Source organism: Gekko japonicus, unplaced genomic scaffold (assembly GCF_001447785.1).
Source record: "Gekko japonicus isolate JY-2015 unplaced genomic scaffold, Gekko_japonicus_V1.1 scaffold543, whole genome shotgun sequence".
In the NCBI taxonomy this organism is placed as follows: domain Eukaryota; kingdom Metazoa; phylum Chordata; class Lepidosauria; order Squamata; family Gekkonidae; genus Gekko; species Gekko japonicus.
In genome coordinates, this window is record NW_015160225.1 from 705,692 (window position 1) to 726,066 (window position 20,375).

A 20,375-nucleotide genomic window follows, 5' to 3' on the forward strand; every position below is an offset into this window, starting at 1 on the left:
TCATCTGTCTTGCCGCTTCCTAAAATGGTTGTCATCTATTGACCATAGTCCCATGCCTGATGCATGCATTGGCCATAGTCTCGTGCCTGAGGTAACTAAGGTTGCAGGCCCAGGTACCATATATTTAGGTTCAACAGGACCTATTTCTGTCTACTTCTTTGTTTGTTTTTAGGCATTACTAAGTTTCGGTGGCTCAAGTGGTTAAGACGCTGAACTGCAGGCTGTGGAAGGTCAGTAGTTCAGCGGTTCAAGACCCGGGTGCCACAAGACAGGGTGAGCTCCCGTCTCTAGTTCCAGCTCCTGCCAACCTAGCAGTTCGAAAGCAAGAAATTGCAAGTAGATAAATAGGGACCACTTCGGCGGGAAGGTAACAGCGTTCCGTGCGCCTTGGTGTTTAGTCATGCCGGCCACATGACCACGGAAACGTTTTCGGACAGCGCTGGCTCTTCGGCTTTGAAACGGAGATGAGCACCGCAACCCTAGAGTTGGATTCGACTGGCTTTCGAGCAAGGAAACCTTTACCTTTTTAAGTTTCCATAAGTTTCCTGCCAACCTAGCAGTTCGAAAGCAAGAAATTGCAAGTAGATAAATAGGTACCACTTCATTGGGAAGGTAACAACGTTCCGTGCGCCTTGGTGATTAGTCATGCCGGCCACATGACCACGGAAACGTCTTAGGACAGCGCTGGCTCTTCGGCTTTGAAACGGAGATGAGCACCGCAACCATAGAGTCGGATTTGACTGGCTTTCGAGCAAGGGAAATCTTTACCTTTACCTTTTAAAGTTTCCATACAGTCATGAAAGGAAACTTAAATCATGAAAGGAAACTTCTGAGTGATGTATGGATGCCAAGTTCCAGGTGTAGCCAGGAGATCTCCTGGAATTACAGCTGGTCTCCAGATGGCAGAAATCAGTTCCCTTGGAGAAAAGGGCCACTCTGGAGGGTGGACTATACCGCCCCCTAGAGGTTCCTCCCCTCCCTGAGCTTTGCCTACCCTGGGCTCCACCACCAAATATCCAAAAATTTCCTAACCTGGAGCCGGCAAGCCTAGATGCACAGTCCATTTAAAACAATCGTATGAAAACATCCAAATAAAAAGCCACACAAACCCCAGTGAAGCTCCATAAAACTAGAAACAGTGCAACGACAAGAAGAATCAAACAGCAAAAATGTAAGTCCTCGAGCTATCTAATATCCAGAGTGAGTAAAAGCGGTTGCTCCTCAGCCTCACTCCTTTTTGAGTAAATGAACATCAGGTCAGTTTGCAAAAAAGATCTTTGACTAATCCCTCCACCCCATGTCCAAATTTTGCTCCTGGATTTCTGTTTTGCTTTCCTACAACTATACCCACATGGCTGCCCCGCTGGAATGACCGTGTCATATGGCAAGCCGCTTTTAAAACTCAGGAGAGTTTCCGAAATAGTTTGTGACATCGTCAAGACTCAGGAAAGGCGGTGCAACATTCCAATGTACCATTAGAACATCCCACTGCATAGTCCCATCCTATCCGTACCATCTCTCGAGTCAGAACAGAGGGGGAAAGTACTTATGGAGGAGGAGGAGATTGGATTTATACCCCGCCCTTCACTTGGAGTCTCAGAGCGGCTTACAAACTCCTTTCCCTTCCCCTCCCCACAACAGACACCCTGTGAGGTGGGTGGGGCTGAGAGAACTCTGATACAAACTGCTCTTTTTCAAGGACAGCTGTGCCAGAGCTTTTGACTGACCCAAGGTCACATCAGCAGGTGCAAGTGGAGGAGTGGGGAATCAAACCCGGTTCTCCCAGGTCAGAGTCCGCACACTTAACCATTATACCAAATTTCTGAATTTTATATCTCACCTTTCTGCCCAAACAAGTAGGGGTGCCAGCTCTGGGTGGGAAACGCCTGGAGATATTGGCAGTGGAGCCTGCAGAGGGAGGGGTTTCGGGGGGGATTCAGCAGGGAACAATGCTATAGAATTCACCCTCCAAAGCAGCCATTTTCTCCAGGGAAACTAAAATCTAATGCCTGGAGATCAGTTGTAATAGCAGGAGATCTCCAGGCCACACCTGGAGGCTGGCAACCCTACTTGGGGAGCACTAAGGTGGCTAACAAAAGCAGAACATGTATAAAACACATCATAAGATCAATTAGAGCCAAAAATAAAAAGTATTTTTAAAATTTAAAAAAAACAGTGATTTGAACATGGGGACGAAAGGAGAGGCCATTGTCGGTCAAATGTCTGTTTTGCTGCTGAAATGATGTCAGCTGACCATATCAGCTTGCGACCCAGACTCCCCCCCCTCCCCTGTGGACCCTAGTAAAGTGTACCCACTTCCCACCCAACCCATCCTCATGCCTCGGTCATGGTCTGCATTTCAATGGAAACGGTTCAGAAGTCTGCTCCGCTGGTCATGCCTGTCTACATTGTAAGCACAACCCCCCCCCCCAAGAAAAAACCAGGTGAGATGCACCTGCAGAAATATCACAGTGCCTAAAAGGAGCACCGTTGCTGCAAAATAAGTCCGTATGAACTGTCTGTGGAAAGGATTGCCTGTGATATAATCTGATGCAGAAAGGACTAACAATCCATAGAGCCACCAATCAATATCTAGAGGCTCGGTTCAGAGCTGTCAGACAGACGGTCATTTATTGATCCTACTGGCAAAAGAGAGATCTGGGAGGTCGCCTGTGTCGGGACCTGAAAAGAGAGAACCACCCGATTCTTGTTGTTTTCTGTTGCCTCAGAAGGTCGGACCAGAACCAACGGATTGAAATTAAGTCAGAAGAGTTTTCGGCTAAACATTAGGAAGAACTTCATGACCCTCAGTGGGACAGGCTTCCTCGGGAGGTGGTGGGCTCTCCGTCTTTGGAGGTTTCCAAACAGAGGCCATCTGACAGCAATGCAGATTCTGTGAACTCAGGCAGATCATGAGAGGGAGGGCAGGAAGGGTTGCCTCAGCGCTTAGTTGCCGTGGCCCTTTCTTCCACGCCCAGGGAAATGCTGATTGCCACTTTGGGGTCAGGAAGCGATTTTTCTCCAGACCAATTTGGACAGGGAGCCTAGAGATTATTTGCCATCGTCTGGGCATGGAACAGGGGTCACTGAGGGTGTGGAGGGGGAGGTATTTGTGAATTTCCTGCATTGTGCAGGAGGTTGGACTAGATGACCCTGGAGGTACCTTCCAACCCTATGATTCACTCAGGCTCTTCCCCTAACTTTCCCCACTCTGCCCATAACCTGCCAAACTCCATTCCCAACTAGGTTGCCAACTCCAAGTTAGGAAGAGATTTGGGGTATAGCCTGGGGAGAGGTTGGGGGTGGAGGAGGAGAGAGCAGGGTATAATGCCAGAGAGCCCGCCCTCCAAAGCAGCCATTTTCTCCAGGGGAATTGACCTCTGTAGTCTGGAAATCAGTTGTAATTCTGGGAACTCTCCAGAACCCACCTGGAGATTGACAACCCTAACCACGAACCACCAGATTTCATTCTACCTTGGCCAGAAGCAGATCATGAGAGGGGTGTGTGGGAAGGGATGAGCCCATATTCGGCTCTTGTGGCCCTTTCTTAACTACCCAGGGTAATGCAGTTTGCCACTTTGGGGTCAGGAAGGAAGGTCGCTCCAGGTCAGATTGGCAGCGGGATCCTGGAGGTTTTTGGTGTAGTGGTGAAGAGCGCGGACTCTAATCTGGGAGAACCGGGTTTGATTCCCCACTCCTCCACTTGCACCTGGCTGGATGACCTTGGGCAAGCCGTAGTTCTGATAAGAGCTGTTCTTAAAAAAGAGCCGTTTCTGTCAAGAGCTCTCTCAGCCCCACCCACCTCACAGGGTGTCTGTTGTGGGGAGGGGAAGTGAAGGGCCTCCTCCTCCTCCTCTTCTTCTTCTTCTTCTTCTTCTTCTTCTTCTTCTTCTTCTTCTTCTTGGAATAGACCAGGGGTCACTGGGGGAGTTGGGGGGGGTAGCTGTGAATTTCCTGCACTGTGCAGGGGGGAGGACTAGATGACCCTACGGATCCCTTCCAGCTCTGTGCTTCTATGTTTTCTGTTCTACCTGTCTCCACCTGTTGTTTCTGCTATGTAGCCTCACCTGGAGAGGCACAGTAATTCTGAATTCAAAAATTGCCCATCCTAGTTTAACCACAGGGGATTCCTTTTCTGAACTGTTGCACTGTTGGGGGTGTTTATCTACTTTGGATTTTTGGCACTCTTGTGTTTAAAGAAGTAGACCAACCTTCAGTTGAGCCCCCTCCCTCCCGCCCGGCAATTCAGTAGATCTGGATATGTTTTACAACTGATCCTAGACCCCCCTGCAAATGTTCCATTATCGTGTTGCAGGAGCCCAACAGTCATACATATCGAGAGCATGCAGGTTCCCACAATGCATGCGCCTGATGCATGTGATCCTGTGACGTGTGAGTTGGGCAGCACATAGACTTTCGCAGGGCTATTTTTGGGCAGGAACGCAAAGGAACGGAGTTCTGGCTGGCTCCCAAGTTGGCCACGCCCAGCAGGAACTCATTAGCATAATAGGCCACACCCAACAGCAGGAACTCTTTAGGATTGGCTACATTAGGGGTGCATGGCCTAACATGCAAAGGAGTTCCTGCTACAAAAAAAGCCCTGGGTTTTGACAACAAACAAGGTAAACAGAATAAGAAGCAAAAGGTGGGTGTGGCTGGATGACCACATTTCTGGTAATGTGGGGTGTGGCATAATATGCTAATGAGCTGCTCTGTCAGGGGTGTGGCCTAATAGGCTACTGTATTTCTAATGTTGGGTGTGGCCTGTTATGCTAATGAGTTCCTGATGTGTTTTTTCTACAAAAAAAGCCCTGGACTTTCCATAAGGTTGCATGAATAGAAGCTACACCTGCATGGAAATCCATCCATTGCCTCCTTCACACACTATGGGATTATGCGTATTGCGCTCCCAAAATGTGTGGCTGGTGGGCTCCCACATGCGAAAGGAACACCACCATAACACTGGCAGAGGGCTTAATATAGACGAGTATCACCATTGTACAGGAATATAGTTGATACAATCTGTATTTCTTCCTCTGGGCTTCTACCATTTTTATATCTCTATGGATTGTTGGCACTTTATGTGTTTCTAACCGCTAGATAATGATGGCCATAAACAGTTCATACCGAGTGATTGGCAGGCAACACTGATGCTTCCTTTTTAATGGACGGTTGCGAGCCATAGGCGGGGAATTGTTACTTCACATTGTATGGCACATCAACTATTATAATTTTGGGCACTAAAATCATAATACGCCTAAACGATCTCTGGATTTAGATTGCTCGGTGAGGAGCCATAAACTCGGATCGCATACTTACTACTAGAACTCTGGTTCATTTGCTGGAAGGACAGAAGTCCAACTCCTCAATAATGTATGTGTATGAAATGATGTTCCCCACAGAAGCCCTTGTAGCTGTTGTCCTCTACCCCTTCTTCACCCCTCTTTTTAAGAGGGAAGAATAGGCCAAATAAGACCACTGTTAATATGATCTTCTGTGTGGATGCCGTGCCGTATATATATGTCATTGAGGACCTGGTGGACAGGAAAAGGCAAAGTGGTTTTCCACCACACCAACTGTGCTAGCTAGTTAATTAATGAACTGGACCTTTGAAAACTGGAGAATTCAGATTCTTTCTGCTCACCTTTCTTACTGAATCTCTGTCCCCATATTTCAAGATCTTCCCTTCTCACTCAGAATGTAGTTCGCACTTATTAAATGCCTCCAAAAGTCCAAGAAACTCTTATCCTAAGTGCAAATGCTATTTTTGTTCCCTGGTGAAAACTCAGTTGTGTCAGAAAACTATTAACATGTGGACAGTACCTTTCAGGTGTGAAACATTTCTTCCAAGAAAATATTCTTTCTATGATGGTTGAACTGTATGTTACCAGAAACACACAGCTACTGCTGAAACTGGCAGCTCTGTAGAGTGAAATTGTGTTGCCAACTCCAGATTGGCAAATTCCTGGATGTTTGAGGGGTGGAGCCTGGGGAGGGTGGGATTTGAGGAGGGGAGAAACTACAGACCAGTATAATGCCATAGACTCCACCCTCCAAACCATACATGGAGGAGAGAGAGAAAGAAAGGGGGGGCAGAAGGGAGAAAGAGTATGAGAGAGGTAGGGGGAGACAGGAGGAAGCAAAGGCGTGAGGAATAGGATAACCATCCCGCAAGTTTCTTGCGGGTCTCCACTTGTATAATACTATTTTCCCACCCTTCCAATGGCAGTCAATGTGGTTAGTGGCACAGAAATTTTACACAAGGCAAGTTGAACTTCATTTTACAAATGGAGAAATCAATACAGAGCTGCCATTTTCAGCAGCAGCCACATACATTTGATGGCAGTTCTTGTGCTGGACACTTCCTCTTGTAGTGTCTCCTAGGCCACGATCACATACACTAAATAATCCATTTTCAGTTAACTTTCCAACTGGATTTTACTGTGTGAACTGGCAAAATCCAGTTGGAAAGTGCATTGAAAATGGATTGAAAGTGGATTCTTTAGCATGTGTGATCACAGCCTTGGACTAAATCCCTTCAGAGCATGTCCAGAATTGCCAGAATAGACTTAACCAGACTAGTAAAAATTCCTCTGGTGTGAATTATTTAAGGAACCTAAAATTCAATCTAGCTATCCCTGGTCACTTTTTTTTCATATTCCCTCAAAGGCCTTTTTCAACATTTTGTCAACAGAAGTGAATAACATACTTTGGATGTCAGTGATTTTTTTTCCCCCTACCAAGTCCCAGCAAATGGTTGAGAAAACCTCACCCCTGGAAACCCAAAGCCTTGCTCTCCCATGAGACAGGCCATGACGGTGGAGCAGTCTATCCTTGTAGAGGGTTTATGGATTTAAGTGTGAACTCCACATAAGAATGTATTGTTTTCAACCTCAGAAATATTTACCAAAAAATCAGGGATCATGATCTACTGGACAAAAGGAAAACAGTCACCGCTCTGAAAGCAGGAGAAGACCGGGCCATACTCCTCGGACTGACGATGATGGTGTGTTCCATTATGATGTACTTCCTCCTGGGAATCACGCTGCTGAGGTCATACATGCAGAGGTAACTCTTTCCTTCTGTGATATTGTTCTAAAACATCTGAAAACGCAATGGAGCCATGTGCAGAAAGAGGAGTCTCAACTTTTAGACCTAGAATGCATTCGGGGTCACGCTACAAAGAATAAACAAATGTGCCCAGGGGTCGTTTCGTAGAAAAAGAGCTAGGGGAACACATTAGCATAACTCATTAGCATATGACACACACCCTGACATCACCGGAAGTGTGTCATAAGGCCACACCCACCACTCAGTCTTAGTCTTAAAGGTTAGTCTTAAAGGTGCTATTTGTTAGTCTTAAAGGTGCTATTTGAACTCTTGGACTATTTTGCAGCAACAGACTAACACAGCTACCTCGGGGAAGCTCCTGGATGGGGCTGGGAGTCCTTGGGGAGGCCACGTGGAGTGGCCTCGGCCAGGCAGAGGGGGAGGACACCAACTTACCCTCCTGCTTCTTCCTCCTTCTGCAACAGAATGAGGCTGGAAGAAGGGGGTGGCCGGAAGCAGGGGGCGGGGCTTCATGTGCCCCGCCCCCTGCACCTCACCCGGGGGGACTGAGATCCCCCACGATCCCCCCCGAATCGACCTCTGGATGTGCCCTAAATTCTCAGCCCAGCTGATTAAAATGGGCCTCCACTCAATCAACTGAAGCTTGGGTTAATCAATCTATGCCAATCACCAGTGCATTAAAGTGAATCCATCCTAAGACCATTGAGGTCAATGGATTTAGACTCGGAGTAAACCCCACACAAAATTCTACCCTAAAGCTACCAACCTTATGAAATAGTAGGGATGCACAAATGCTATATGGATTTCTGGTGTGTTGCAATAATGGGGATGAACAAAATTGGAGTCCAGCAGCACCTTTAAGTTCTTCTCAAAGGTGCCTCTGGACTCAAACTTTGTTCTGCTGGTTCAGACCAACGCAGCTACCCACCTGAATAATGGAGATAAACAAAGAAAATGTTTAATTGGCTTTTTCTGCTGAGTGGTAACTTTGATTTCAGTTCTGAGATATGGCTCTGTTTCTTCAGAGCCACTTCTGTTGAGGTCTCAGCAAATGTATATTTATTTATTTAAACTTAATTGAATATATGGAGCTGCGGTGGCTCAAGTGGTTAAGACGCTGAACTGCAGGCTGTGGAAGGTCGGTAGTTCAGCAGTTCGAGACCCGAGTGTGCCGTGTGATCGAGTGAGCTCCTGTCTCTAGTTCCAGCTCCTGCCAACCTAGCAGTTCGAAAGCAAGAAATTGCAAGTAGATAAATAGGTACCACTTCGGTGGGAAGATAACAGCGTTCCGTGCGCCTTGGTGTTTAGTCATGCCGGCCACATGACCACGGAAACGTCTTCGGACAGCGCTGGCTCTTCGGCTTTGAAACGGAGATGAGCACCGCAACCCTAGAGTCAGACTCGACTGGCTTTCGAGCAAGGGAACCTTTACCTTTTTAATTGAATATATATGAAGCATTGTATTCTTCTGCCTTAACTTCCAGATGACCAGAAGGGAAGGTCACAAAGATTTGTTGGTGAGTCATGAGGCTGCTTGCAGTGGGATAGATCCACTTGTTTTCTTCCTCTACATGAGGAGAGACTTCTTTCTCCAATGACAGGAGCTTCCAATGGAAGTTTTCTTCCAATGGAAGATTCCTCACTTAGCAGAAGGAAACTGTTGGACTCAGTCCAGCAGCTGCTGGAGGGGGAAAAAATCCTTCTGTTAAAGGAAGGGTTCATCCTTCAATGGAAGGAACTTCCTTCCAGTGGAAGGAGTTTTCTTCCAATGTACAATTCTTCACTTAGCAGAAAGAAACCAGTTGACTCAGTCCAATGACTGAAAGAAACAATGTACTACAAACTAACACAAGAATTGCCGTATCTGTAGGCCAGGTGCCACTGGTGAGTCCTCGGCCCTCATTTGTAGTCTTTTCATTTAGGTTGGGTTGGTCCTTTACAACAGCAAAAAAAGCTCCAGTGCCAACTACTGGAAGTGCAATTTCCAGTTATGCACCAATTACCTTCACATGATGTTGTTGTTCCAAGCGAAAATCAGAAAGCAAGCACAAAAAAATGAGGTTACATGCCCAGCTTGAACTTAACATTACCAAGTGATCTTCAGATTTAATGAGTGCGAAAGGTTTATATAGAGACAACATTAACTTGAATACAAACATGTGGGCCTACTAAAGAGTGTAGCTTACATAACCCTTTGGTAGGAGTATGTGATGGACGGAAACAGATTAGTCCTCTTAAGTCAAAATCGCTGGTTAGTGACTACTGGGAGAATGAGCATACTACTTAACTGTGGGTGTTGCTTTTAAGAAGCTGTAGTAGCAGAGTGGGGGGGAAGTGGGGGTGCTGTTATATTGGAGGAACGGGCTCTTTTTGTAGCAGGAACTCATTTGCATATTAGGCAACACCAGGGCTTTTTTGGTAGAAAAAGCCCAGCAGGAACTCATTAGCATATTAGGCCAAACCCAACAGCATAAACTCATTAGCATATTAGGCCACACCCTGACAGCACAGCTCATTAGCATATTAGGCCACACACCCCATATTACCAGAAGTGTGGTTATCCAGCCACACCCACCTTTTGCTTCTTATTCTGTTTACCTTGTTTATTGTCAAAACCCAGGGCTTTTTTTGTAGCAGGAACTCCTTTGCATGTTAGGCCACACACCCCTAATGCAGCCAATCCTAATGAGTTTCTGCTGTTGGGTGTGGCCTATTATGCTAATGAGTTCCTGCTGGGTGTGGCCAACTCGGGAGCCAGCCGGAACTCCGTTCCTGTGCGTTCCTGCCCAAAAATAGCCCTGGGCAACACACCCCTAATGTAGCCAATCCTCCAAGGTCTTACAGTAGCCCCTGTAAGAAGAGTTCTGTAAGCTCTTGGAGGATTGGCTACATTAAGGGTGTGTTGCCTAATATGCAGAGGAGTTCCTGCAACAAAAAAGAGCCCAGATCCCAAGCTAAGTGGAGGTGGCGATGCATTATCAGCAGCATATTGCTTATTTCTATTTTTCCAGCATTCTGTTTTTTAGACATGTCCTGAGCATGACCATCCTGAGTGTGACAAGGTAGAGCTGGAAATCGCTATTATATGTAGAAAGAGATCATCTATATAATAAGATGTGATATATGAGAGGGAAGGAGGGAGGGAGGGAAGGAGGGAGACATTGCCAGAAGGAACTGAACTGGCAAAAGGGGTCTGGCTCCAACTCATGTTCCTGGCCCATCCCAACGAAGTGACATGTTGTGAATGGCGGGTGAGTGGACAGATGGGAGATACTTTGGAAGATGGAACAGATGGAACAAGTTCAGTGTATGCCGAAGCAATCACACCATTGTTTCAGCACTGAACACGTCCTCTCTATAGCATGCCTTGAAGGAACATGACCATTTGTTGCCCCATTCTGGCTTAAGGGCTCTGATAAAACATAATTCTGTGGTTGGGCTTTCTCTAATGGAGAGCAGGATCACAAAACAGCTACAGTTTATTTATTTATGTGAGCCCTGGACACACATCGTTCCCACTGAACAGGTGTAAAGAAGGGTCACAGCATCAAGGTCTGTCTCCAGATCTCACATGTGGAGTCAGAACTAGCCCTACCTAAGCATGTGCAAATTGTGTGCATGTAGGTTCTTCCACACAGTCCAGAATCTTTTAAAAAGCGGCCCTCTACCAGGCAATTCACGAGCCATCCAGTGGTGGAAAGACCCATCAAGTTGCAGCTGGATTATAGCGACCCTGTAGGGCTTTCAAGGCAAGAGACATTCAGAGGTGGATTGCCATCGCCTGCCTCTGCACAGCAAACCTGGGCTTCCTTAGTGGTCTTCCATCCAAGTACTAACCATGGCTGACCATGCGCAAATTCGGAGATCTGACGAGTTCAGTCCAGCCTCTGATTCATAATGTATAAAAAGGGATACAGTGAGGGGACCCTTCCCAATAATGGACAAGTTTGTCATGGAAATGGTATTGAGCTCCTAGAAGATGGAGGTAATGCTCATTTAACATTATTTAGCCTCAGATCGATCAAAGCAGGAGAGAAATGAAAAGACCCGTAGCCAGGAGTTTGTGGATTGTGGGGCAATTTTTTTTCTGGTGGGGCTGAAGTTCTCAGTGCAGAAAGAAAAGCCATTTAAACCAGTAGAAAGCAGTTACCTGATCTCTAAATTGCACAGTGTCAACCACTTTAGATGACAGTCCTCAGCTGCTGCAAGTGAATCACATCTGCCAGCCTAAGCAACAATTCTGATAACAAGCCGGCAGGTGGGGGTGATGACTTCTATAGTCAAGAAAGCTAACACTTAGGCAGAAAAGCTCTCTTAAAGGAAACCAGTTTCTTGACACAGAGTTAGAAGGGATTCTAGAGGTCACCTACTCCAACTCCCTTGCTCAGCGCAGGAATTAGTCCACTACAGCACCCCACTCTGCTTAAAGGAGTGCATGCCTTTAAAAAACGTTTTTAAATGGTTGAAAAAAGCATTTACAGGAGAAATTCTTGTGGGGCTGTGCCTTTAAGAAAGGGGGCGAAGCCTCCAAAAGCCCCACTGTAGCTACGGGCCTGGAGAAGAAAGGCTTTTTCTCAGTAATATGGGCTTTTGGCTAACATCCTGATCAGCTAATCTATGTCATAGTCAAGTTCACACAGTTCTGGGCATCTATCACTACAGAACAGAACCCCGGTTTAATTCAGCAGGGAGCCGCAGTAATAATCAGCGGCCTGGAGAAGCGATAAACTTTCAAATGGGGGGGGGGGGAAGGAAGTTTGATTTGTAAAAAAGACCACTCTATTTTGCGGCACTTGAAGGTGTTTTATTTTCCCGCTCCTCACATAGGGGTAATACCGTCCACCTTACAAGTGGAAATCCTGCTGATCTCTGTAATGATTTCCCTAGGAGTGAGACATTCTCACTCATGGTTCTTGTAGCTCCCGCACAGAACTTTCCCAGCAGCCTTCTGGTGCCGGCTCTCTCAGTAAAAGAGCTCAAAGTTGGTCCAGTGGCTGGAGATAAATGAACCAGGGCCGGATCTCTCGTGAGGCGAGGTAAGGCCGTGGCCTCAGGCGGTGGCTTCCACGGCCCCCTTCCGCCTCACCCCCTCACACTTGCCACCTCCTCTACCGCCACGCTGACATGATGCAGCTCACGCCATCTCCCTCCTTGATGGCCCCAGGTAGCTTTAAGCACTGTCCAGCAGGGCCTCCCAAACCTTCACGAGAATACGGTTAAGGGGAAATGGGTATCTGACGAAGGGAGCGTTGACTTTCAGAAGCTCATACCTTGAAAACCTTGTTGTTCTCTAAGGTGCTCCTGGACTTGAGTAAGGCGGAGCAAGACCAAGGCTGCTAAGCAGAGGAAGGCGGTGGCAAACCACTTCTGCTCAACTCTTGCCTTGAAAACCCCATGAGGTGGGACGTCATGGGGCGGCCATGAGCCACGTGCGACTTGACAGCATACTTTGCCAAAAGGCAGAACAGAAATACTTGAGGACTTAACTCCACAAGGAAGACTCCGTGGGCTTCATAGGCTTCGTAGGCTCCTAAGTAAGCTCCTAAGTAAGCTCCTAAGTAAGCTCAAAAATCATGGGATAAAAGGACAAGTTTTATGGATCAAAAACTGGCTAATTAATAGATAACAGAGAGTGAGTATAAATGGGCAATTTTCTCAGTGGAGGGTGGTAAGCAGTGGGGTACCGCAGGGATCAGTGCTTGGTCTAATGCTTTTTAACTTGTTCATTAATGATTTGGAGTTGGGTGTAAGCAATGAAGTGGCTAAATCTGCGGATAATATGAAGTTGTTCAGGGTGGTGAAAACCACTGAGGATTGTGAGGCACTCCAAAGGGATCTGTCAAGGAAGGGCAAGTGGGCGTGAACATGGCAAATGGGGTTCAATGTGGCCAAGTGCAAGGTGATGCACATTGGAGCCAAAAATCCTCAATATAAATACACATTGATGGGGTCTGAACTGGCAGAGACTGATCAAGAGAGAGATCTTGGAGTTGTAGTAGGTAACTCACTGAAAATGTCGAGACAGTTTGTGATTGCAATAAAAAAGGCCAGTGCTACGCTGGGGATTATTAGGAGGGGTATTGAAAACAGATCAGCCAATATCATAATGCCCCTATATAAATCAATGGTGCGACCTCATTTGGAATACTGTGTGCAATTCTGGTCACCACACCTTAAAAAGGATATTATAGCTTTGGAAAAAGTGCAGAAAAGGGCAACTCGAATGATAAAAGGGTTGGAACACTTTCCCTATGAGAAAAGGTTAAAGCGCTTAGGGCTCTTTAGCTTGGAGAAACGACGACTGAGGGGAGACATGATTGAGGTTTATAAGATTATGCATGGGGTAGAGCAGGTAGAGAAAGAGGTACTTTTCTCCCTTTCTCACAATACAAGAACTCGTGGGCACACCATGAAATTGCTGAGTGGTCGGGTTAGAACGGATAAAAGGAAGTACTTCTTCACCCAAAGAGTGATTAACACATGGAATTCACAGCCACAGGAAGTGGTGGCGGCTACAAGCATGGACGGCTTCAAAAGGGAATTAGATAAGAAAATGGGGCAGAGGTCCATCAGTGGCTATTAGCCACAAGGTATAGATAGGGGCTCTGGAGCAAGTGATGCTCTGTCTTCTTGGTGCTAGGGGGGGTCAACAGTGGGAGGGCTTCTAATGTCCTGGCCCCACTGGTGGACCTCCTGATGGCACCTGGTATTTCTGGCCACTGTGTGACACAGAGTGTTGGACTGGATGGGCCTTTGGCCTGATCCAACATTGGCGTCTCTTATGTTCTTATGAGAGCTTACTCATACACACACACTACATGGAGGCATACGTGCCTTCTTAAGCCCTGTTCTGATAACCTCAACGCCTTGTCCATTTGCTAGCTGAATCCCCACCATTCCTTCTACCCATGCCATTTTTTAAACCATCAAGTCACAGCTGACTTAAGCGTGACCCCATATAGGGTTTTCAAAGCAAGAGACGTTCAAAGATGGTTTGCCACTGCCTGCCTCCGCATCCAACCTTGGTATTCCTTGGAGGTCTCCCATCCAAATACTGGCCAGGGCCAACCCTGCTTAGCTTCTGAGATCTGACAAGATCGAGCTAGCCTGTGCTCTCCAGGGCCCAACGTCATTGCCATTCACTGTTTTTTCCGCTTGCTGAAGCCTCACGTATTCTATTACAGACAGATCTTAGTGTAAGGAAACATGGCGGCCAGGACTGGGAGTCAGGAGGAGCAGCAGACTCATGTCAGAGAGAGCCCTTTCTGGGTAGCAAGTTGGAGGTTCAGTTTCCATCCCTATCTATCCCGCAATTAAAGTAACATCTCAATAATCGCTACCGTGATCTGCAGGAGCTGTGGTTGAATATCCTTTGCCTTGTATTTAGAGCAAACAATGGGTTAAGCCTTTGGAAGAAAATCTGAGTCGGTTGCCCCTACTATTTACATTTCTAAATCTGTTCTCTTCTCCATACATCCCTGCCAATTACAGTTAAGGTCAAAGAATTCCTGTGGAATTACGGGTGATGTTGCAGTCCCACATGATATTCCATCTAAGGATATCAAAGCACCACAGTTACCTGAAATTAATTAAGCCTGACAACACTCCAGTGAGGTAGAATGTTGGAGGGGGGATTTTAATAAGATTCAGACAAGTTCATGCTCTATCAATGTCAGTCAGTAATGACTGACAAATAGACCTGTCCTGTTTAGAGACAGAATATCTCTATCAGATGATAAGGAGATGTCCAGTGGGGGAAAGCTGTTACCTTAAACTACTTTGGAGCCAAAAATGGGGCCAATTTATTTCTCCCCACCAATAAAATCCCCTCTTTTTGGTGTGTTTTGCTCCACATTTGTGACACAGTTCTTAAGGGAGGGAGAGCGTCTTCTCGTTGCTAAAGCAACTGGGCCAATGTCTCCTCGCATTTGGCTCGAACTACAGATGCCATTCCTCCACAGCACATTGCTTTCCAGAAGATGCACATCCATCTGCTCATCCCATTGAGAGTAACAAAGTGCAGAGGAATTAATGAGATCTGCATGCAGATCGGAATCCCATTACCAGAATGCATCAGCTCAGTTGCATCAACAGAGGGGGCACGTATCTCTTTCCTCCATGCCAAGCACCAGGTTTCGGGAACCATATCTCTGAGCAGGCATCCCAAATGCATTAAGGAGGGGAAGATGTCTGTGTTTTTTCATAAACATTTCCCCACTTTTAAAAGAAAAGAAATGACAATTTCTGCAACGAAAATCGAGCTGCCCCAAAATTCGGCACAGCACTAGCTCATGCCTTACCGGTGGGTTTCCAAAACATCTCACTGGTACCTTTTCTCAGAGAGGAGGCCTCTCAGACCTGGACCTTAGATAGCCACTGAGAGCCAAGAGCTTGAGAACAAGGGGTCCAGATCCAAGAATTCACCGACCAGGAGACTGACACAGTAGACATTGTATTGCCCGAATAAATTGTACTAGCACAGGAAGTCAGGAGAACCAATGATTGCTCTAGGGGGACAGGGTTGAGCCTAGAAACATTCCACTGATGGAGGGGTTATTTCAGTCTATAACTGTGGTAGTTCCTCACACAGGGTAGTTGTCTGATGATCCATGTGTCCCTGGCAGCGACTCTCGGGAAGCCACCCAGGAGAACCTCCTTGTTCTGGAATAAATTGTGTTAGTCTCTAAGGTGCCCCTGGACTTCTGTTGAATTTCCCCACAACAGACTATGGAAACCCTACTGGAATAATACTTATATAGTTGTGTATATCTTGTATGTGTCTGCCAACCTAATGGACTGCTGAAGGACGAAGAAGGCTACATCATCTAGACTGTGAGGAATTAAGGTGCTAAAACTATTTATTCGTTGAGACATTTGTTCCCCACCTTTCTCCCCAGTGGGGGCCCAAGTAGCTTACCATAACATTCTCCTTTACTCAATTTTATCCTCACATCAACTCTATGAGGTGGGCCAGTTTGGTGTAGTGGTTAACTGAGCGGACTCTAATCTGGGAGAACCAGATTTGATTCCGCACTTCTCCACTCGCAGCTGCTGGATGACCTTGGGCAAGCTATAGTTCTGGTGGCAGAGGTGTTCTTGAAAAGAGCAGTTTCTCTCAGAGCTCTCTCAGCCCCACCTTCCTCACAGGGTGTCTGTTGTGGGGAGGGGAAGGGAAAGGAGTTTGTAAGTCGCTCTGAGACTCTGAGGGAAGGGCGGGGTATAAATCCAATCTCTTCTTCTTCTTCTTCTTCTTAGGCTGGGCTGATAGCGATGCCAGCCTCCAAGTGGGGCCTGGGGATCCTCCAGAATTACAGCTCATCTCCAGACTGCAGAGATCTGTTCCCCTGGAGAAAATGGATGCTTTGGAGGGTGGACTCTATGGCACTGTGCCCCACTGAGGTCCCTGTTCTCCCCAGGCTCCACCCCCAAATGTCCAGGAGTTTCTCAACCTGTATCTGGCAACCCTACTCCCCCCACACACACACACACTGGTGGCCAGGGGAGGCCTGGCAACCCTAAGAGAGAATGGCTGGGCCAAGGACATCCAGCAAGTTTCCATGGTGGAGTGGGGATTTGAGCCTGAGGCTCCTAGATCTTAGTCTGACACTCCAACCACAGCACCACAGTAGGTCTGCTAGCACTGTACAGAAATTTCTCACAAATGCATGGAAAACTTTTAGGCTTGACACTGACGTTGATTTCAAAGAGATCTGTGTGTCATTTGGGGGGGGGGGTTTCCCGTCACAGAACTGATTTCCATGTAGGACATGTGTAATGTTTGAAATGGTGCTAAATTAAACACATTTTCTGTGAACAATCGGTAGCAATGGCTACTGATGTCACAGGTGCACTGAGGTCTCTCTTCAGATGGGGAATGTCGCTGGTACACAGACTCTTTCCAAGGTGAAAGGTTCACTCCATGCCGTGTATTACCTTCCTCTTCCCTCTTTGCTTTCTAAAGGTACCTCGGCCGCTCACAAAGTTATTTGAGAAGACTAAATGGATAGACTTACAGATCATGGGTTCAAAATTGTTGGGGGGGGTGGGTTATATGACACCTCAGAATCATAATTAGTCTCAGAGTGGAAATAAGAGTGTGTTTCCCACATGCTTGTGCAGGGGACCCCTTTTGAGCCTGCGGAAATTCTGACACAGCCACAAAATGGCTGCTGCAGAAGAAAGAGCCAGCCACAAAATGGCTGCCATAGTTTTACTTCAGACACAGTGGGTGCGTTCAGACGGGGCATTTGAGCCGGTATACGAGCCGGTTAAAATCGGAGTACTTACGCGCGATCACACAGCCAACATCTGCCTTCCATCCCTAACCATTGCAAACACCCTTTAAACCGGTGTATTCTGCTACTAGGTCCCCAAGTGGTGGTATCCTGAGTGCTCTGGTCCTAGTCGCATTATCCCCGTCTGATCACTCTCCGCCAGTGTAGAGCCACTTCCGTTCGGAAGCCTGAGGCTTTTGCTTTTCAGCCGCCATTTTTTTTAGCCTCCTTGATGTGCGCTTGGGCGAAGCTTCGCCCCGGCGTTTGTAAAACAAAACAAAAAAAGATGCTTAGTTTTAGGCTGCAGACGGTTCCGGGACCTCACGGAGGCCCTTTTCGCTGTAAAAGTTTAAAGGGAAGTCTTCGCTTCAGGGCACGCCTTTCGGGACAGGGTGTTCTGTGCCTGCGTGAAGATCTCAACTCTGTGGATGGCTGCCTATGCGCATGTGCAAAATGTAAAAAAAAAAAAGCCGACGCACGCTGCTGCACGTCAGTAGTGTAAATGGGCATATCGCGATGTGCTGCACAGTCAGGAGGTGAGTGTGATCGCATCTCTTCCAGATCAAACTGCTCCAGTTCCAACCGGAGCAGTTTATGCCGGCTTAAATGGCCCGTCTGAATGCACCCAGTGAAGATCCTTGTGCTGTGGCGGCAGCTGCTGCCAAAGCAACATTTTTAAAACTCTGCACAGCCAATCAAATCTCCAATAGCCATTCAGAAGCCTTGCTGGGCAAAAGCCCTACCTGGCCTAACAACAATTGGTGGGTGCCAGAAAAGGTGTTGGCAGGCACCATGGAGCCTGTGAGTGCCGCACTGAGGAGCCCTGTGTTTGTGAATCTGGCCTGTAGCTGCGATGGGGGGCTATTCGAGGCTCTGCCCCCTTTCTTAAAAGGACAGCCCACAATCTCTTCTCCAGGAAAACCTTTTAAAGTCATTTTTAAACATTTCCTTAAAGGCATGCCGGGTGTGTGTGTGGAAAACAAAGTGCAGGGTGGAGCACTCCTTCATTCTTCCTCCCCTGTGTTCCTTCCTCTGGTTGAACTTTCTTCCTGGGGGGCAGGGCTCTTTTTGTAGAAAAAGCCCAGCAGGAACTCATTAGCATAATAGGCCACACCCAACAGCAGAAACTCATTAGCATATTAGGCCACACCCCTGCCAGCACAGCTCATTAGCACATTAGGCCACACCCCCATGTTACCAGAAGTGTGGCTATCCAGCCACACCCACCTTTTGCTTGTTATTCTGTTTACCTTGTTTGTTGTCAAAACCCAGGGCCTTTTTTTGTAGCAGGGACTCCTTTGCATGTTAGGCCACACACCCCTACTGTAGCCAATCCTAAAGAGTTCCTGCTGTTGGGTGTGGCCTATTATGCTAATGAGTTCCTGCTGGGCGTGGCCAACTTGGGAGACAGCCGGAACTCCGTGCCTGTGCGTTCCTGCCCAAAAATAGCCCTGCTGGGGGGAGGTCTTGTGGGGGGTTGTGTCATTCCCCCTGCCCCTTCTTCCAATCAGACCCAAGATGGGAGAATGGCAGAACAGACCACCGTACCTTTTTCATGCCGATGGAAAAATAATGGCTGCCCCACCAGAAAACCCTGGCTATGGGCCTGTTGTGAATGCCCCAGAATGCACCATAATTAGGGAGCATGGGAAGATATCAAAAGTTATTGCTTATCTTGAAAGTTCAGGCCAATTGTCTGTGATGATTTGGAGGACCTGAACCCGTCTCACCTGCCACAGGGCTCTCTCTAGGACTGGAAAATTTGTCAGGAGAGGAGTTCTCTGCTAAAAACTGAGATCCAAGCCGCTCACTGTGCTTTGTCTAACCTTTCTTTCCTCACTAGTGTTTGGACAGAAGAGACACAATGTACACTCCTCAATGCCTCCATCACAGAAACCTTCAACTGCTCGTTCAACTGCGGTCCGGACTGCTGGAAGCATTCTCAGTACCCCTGCCTGCAAGTGTACGTCAATGTAACGACTTTGGGACAGAAGTATCTACTATACCACACAGAGGAGACAATGAAAATTAATTCTGAGGTAAGACCATGGGACGAATTCCGTTGGAAGTCCGCTTTGGCAGTGGGATAGTTTTTGTGTTCTCTTTTTCAAAGCAGAGCCGCTCACACGGGTATTCCGAAAGTGCACGTAGAACTTACTATTTATTTACTTCATTTCTCCTCAGTGGGGACTCAAGATGACTCTCATCATTCTCCTCTCCTCCATTTTATCCTCACAACAACCCTGTGAGGTAGGTTAGGCTTGTTTGAAAAATAGGCAAAAATACTTAGATATTTAGAGGTTTGCAATGGATCTTTGCTTCACTGGAGAAGAGGCATTACTTTCTGTTTAAAAAGCTTTATTTCCAAGGGTAGGGTACACAGGAAACCCACAAAATAACAAAGACTAAGGCTACATCTTCAGAGCTACAACGGACCGACCACACGGTCTCACAACAGCAACAAACAATGGAGGTTCTTCTTCTTCTTCTTCTTCTTCTTCTTGACCCCTAGAAGGAAATCACCGGATTACATTAACCAATGATGTTTGTAAACAGACTTCAGTTTCACAGAATTTGATTGCATTGGCTCTGTGCCAGATTTCCTTCCAGGTCAGGCTAAACAATAGCACACAAGGTAGACAGGTTAACCCTATAATGACTCGAATTTAGACCTTACAACTCACATATTCCCAACAAGGCTGAGAGGAGCGTGTGACTGGCCCAAGGTCACCCAGCACCCTTGCATGGCAAAGTGGAGATTCGATCCTTGTTCTCCCAGATCCTAGCCTAACACTCTAACCACTGAACAACGCTGTCTCTCGTTGGAAAGAAGTAAAATATCATGTCTGCTTTTATTTTTTAAGACAAGCTTCTAGCCGTCGTGGTTGCAAAATGCCTAGGAAGAAGCTGAGAAAGGCTCTAACGGCTGTGGGGGTTAAACTGTGCACGGTAACCTGTCCTTCTTTCATGGCCTCCGTTAATGTCCCCTGTCGCTGCCCATACACATGCTACTGACTCCAACCATGCACT

At 47.0% G+C, this 20,375-nt stretch overlaps 1 protein-coding gene across 2 annotated transcripts in view; it reads left to right on the forward strand.

Moving 5' to 3' along the window:
- Window positions 1-20,375, forward strand: part of KCNMB2 (potassium channel subfamily M regulatory beta subunit 2) — a 49,923-nt gene that overhangs the window by 15,073 nt on the left and 14,475 nt on the right. Inside the window, exons 2-3 of one of the 2 annotated variants that reach the window (XM_015411823.1) lie at window positions 6,898-7,068; window positions 19,189-19,384. In XM_015411823.1, coding sequence (XP_015267309.1) covers window positions 6,898-7,068; window positions 19,189-19,384 — 367 coding nt within the window. The remainder of the gene's footprint in view (window positions 1-6,897; window positions 7,069-19,188; window positions 19,385-20,375) is intronic. The other variant, XM_015411831.1, reaches the window with a different exon arrangement.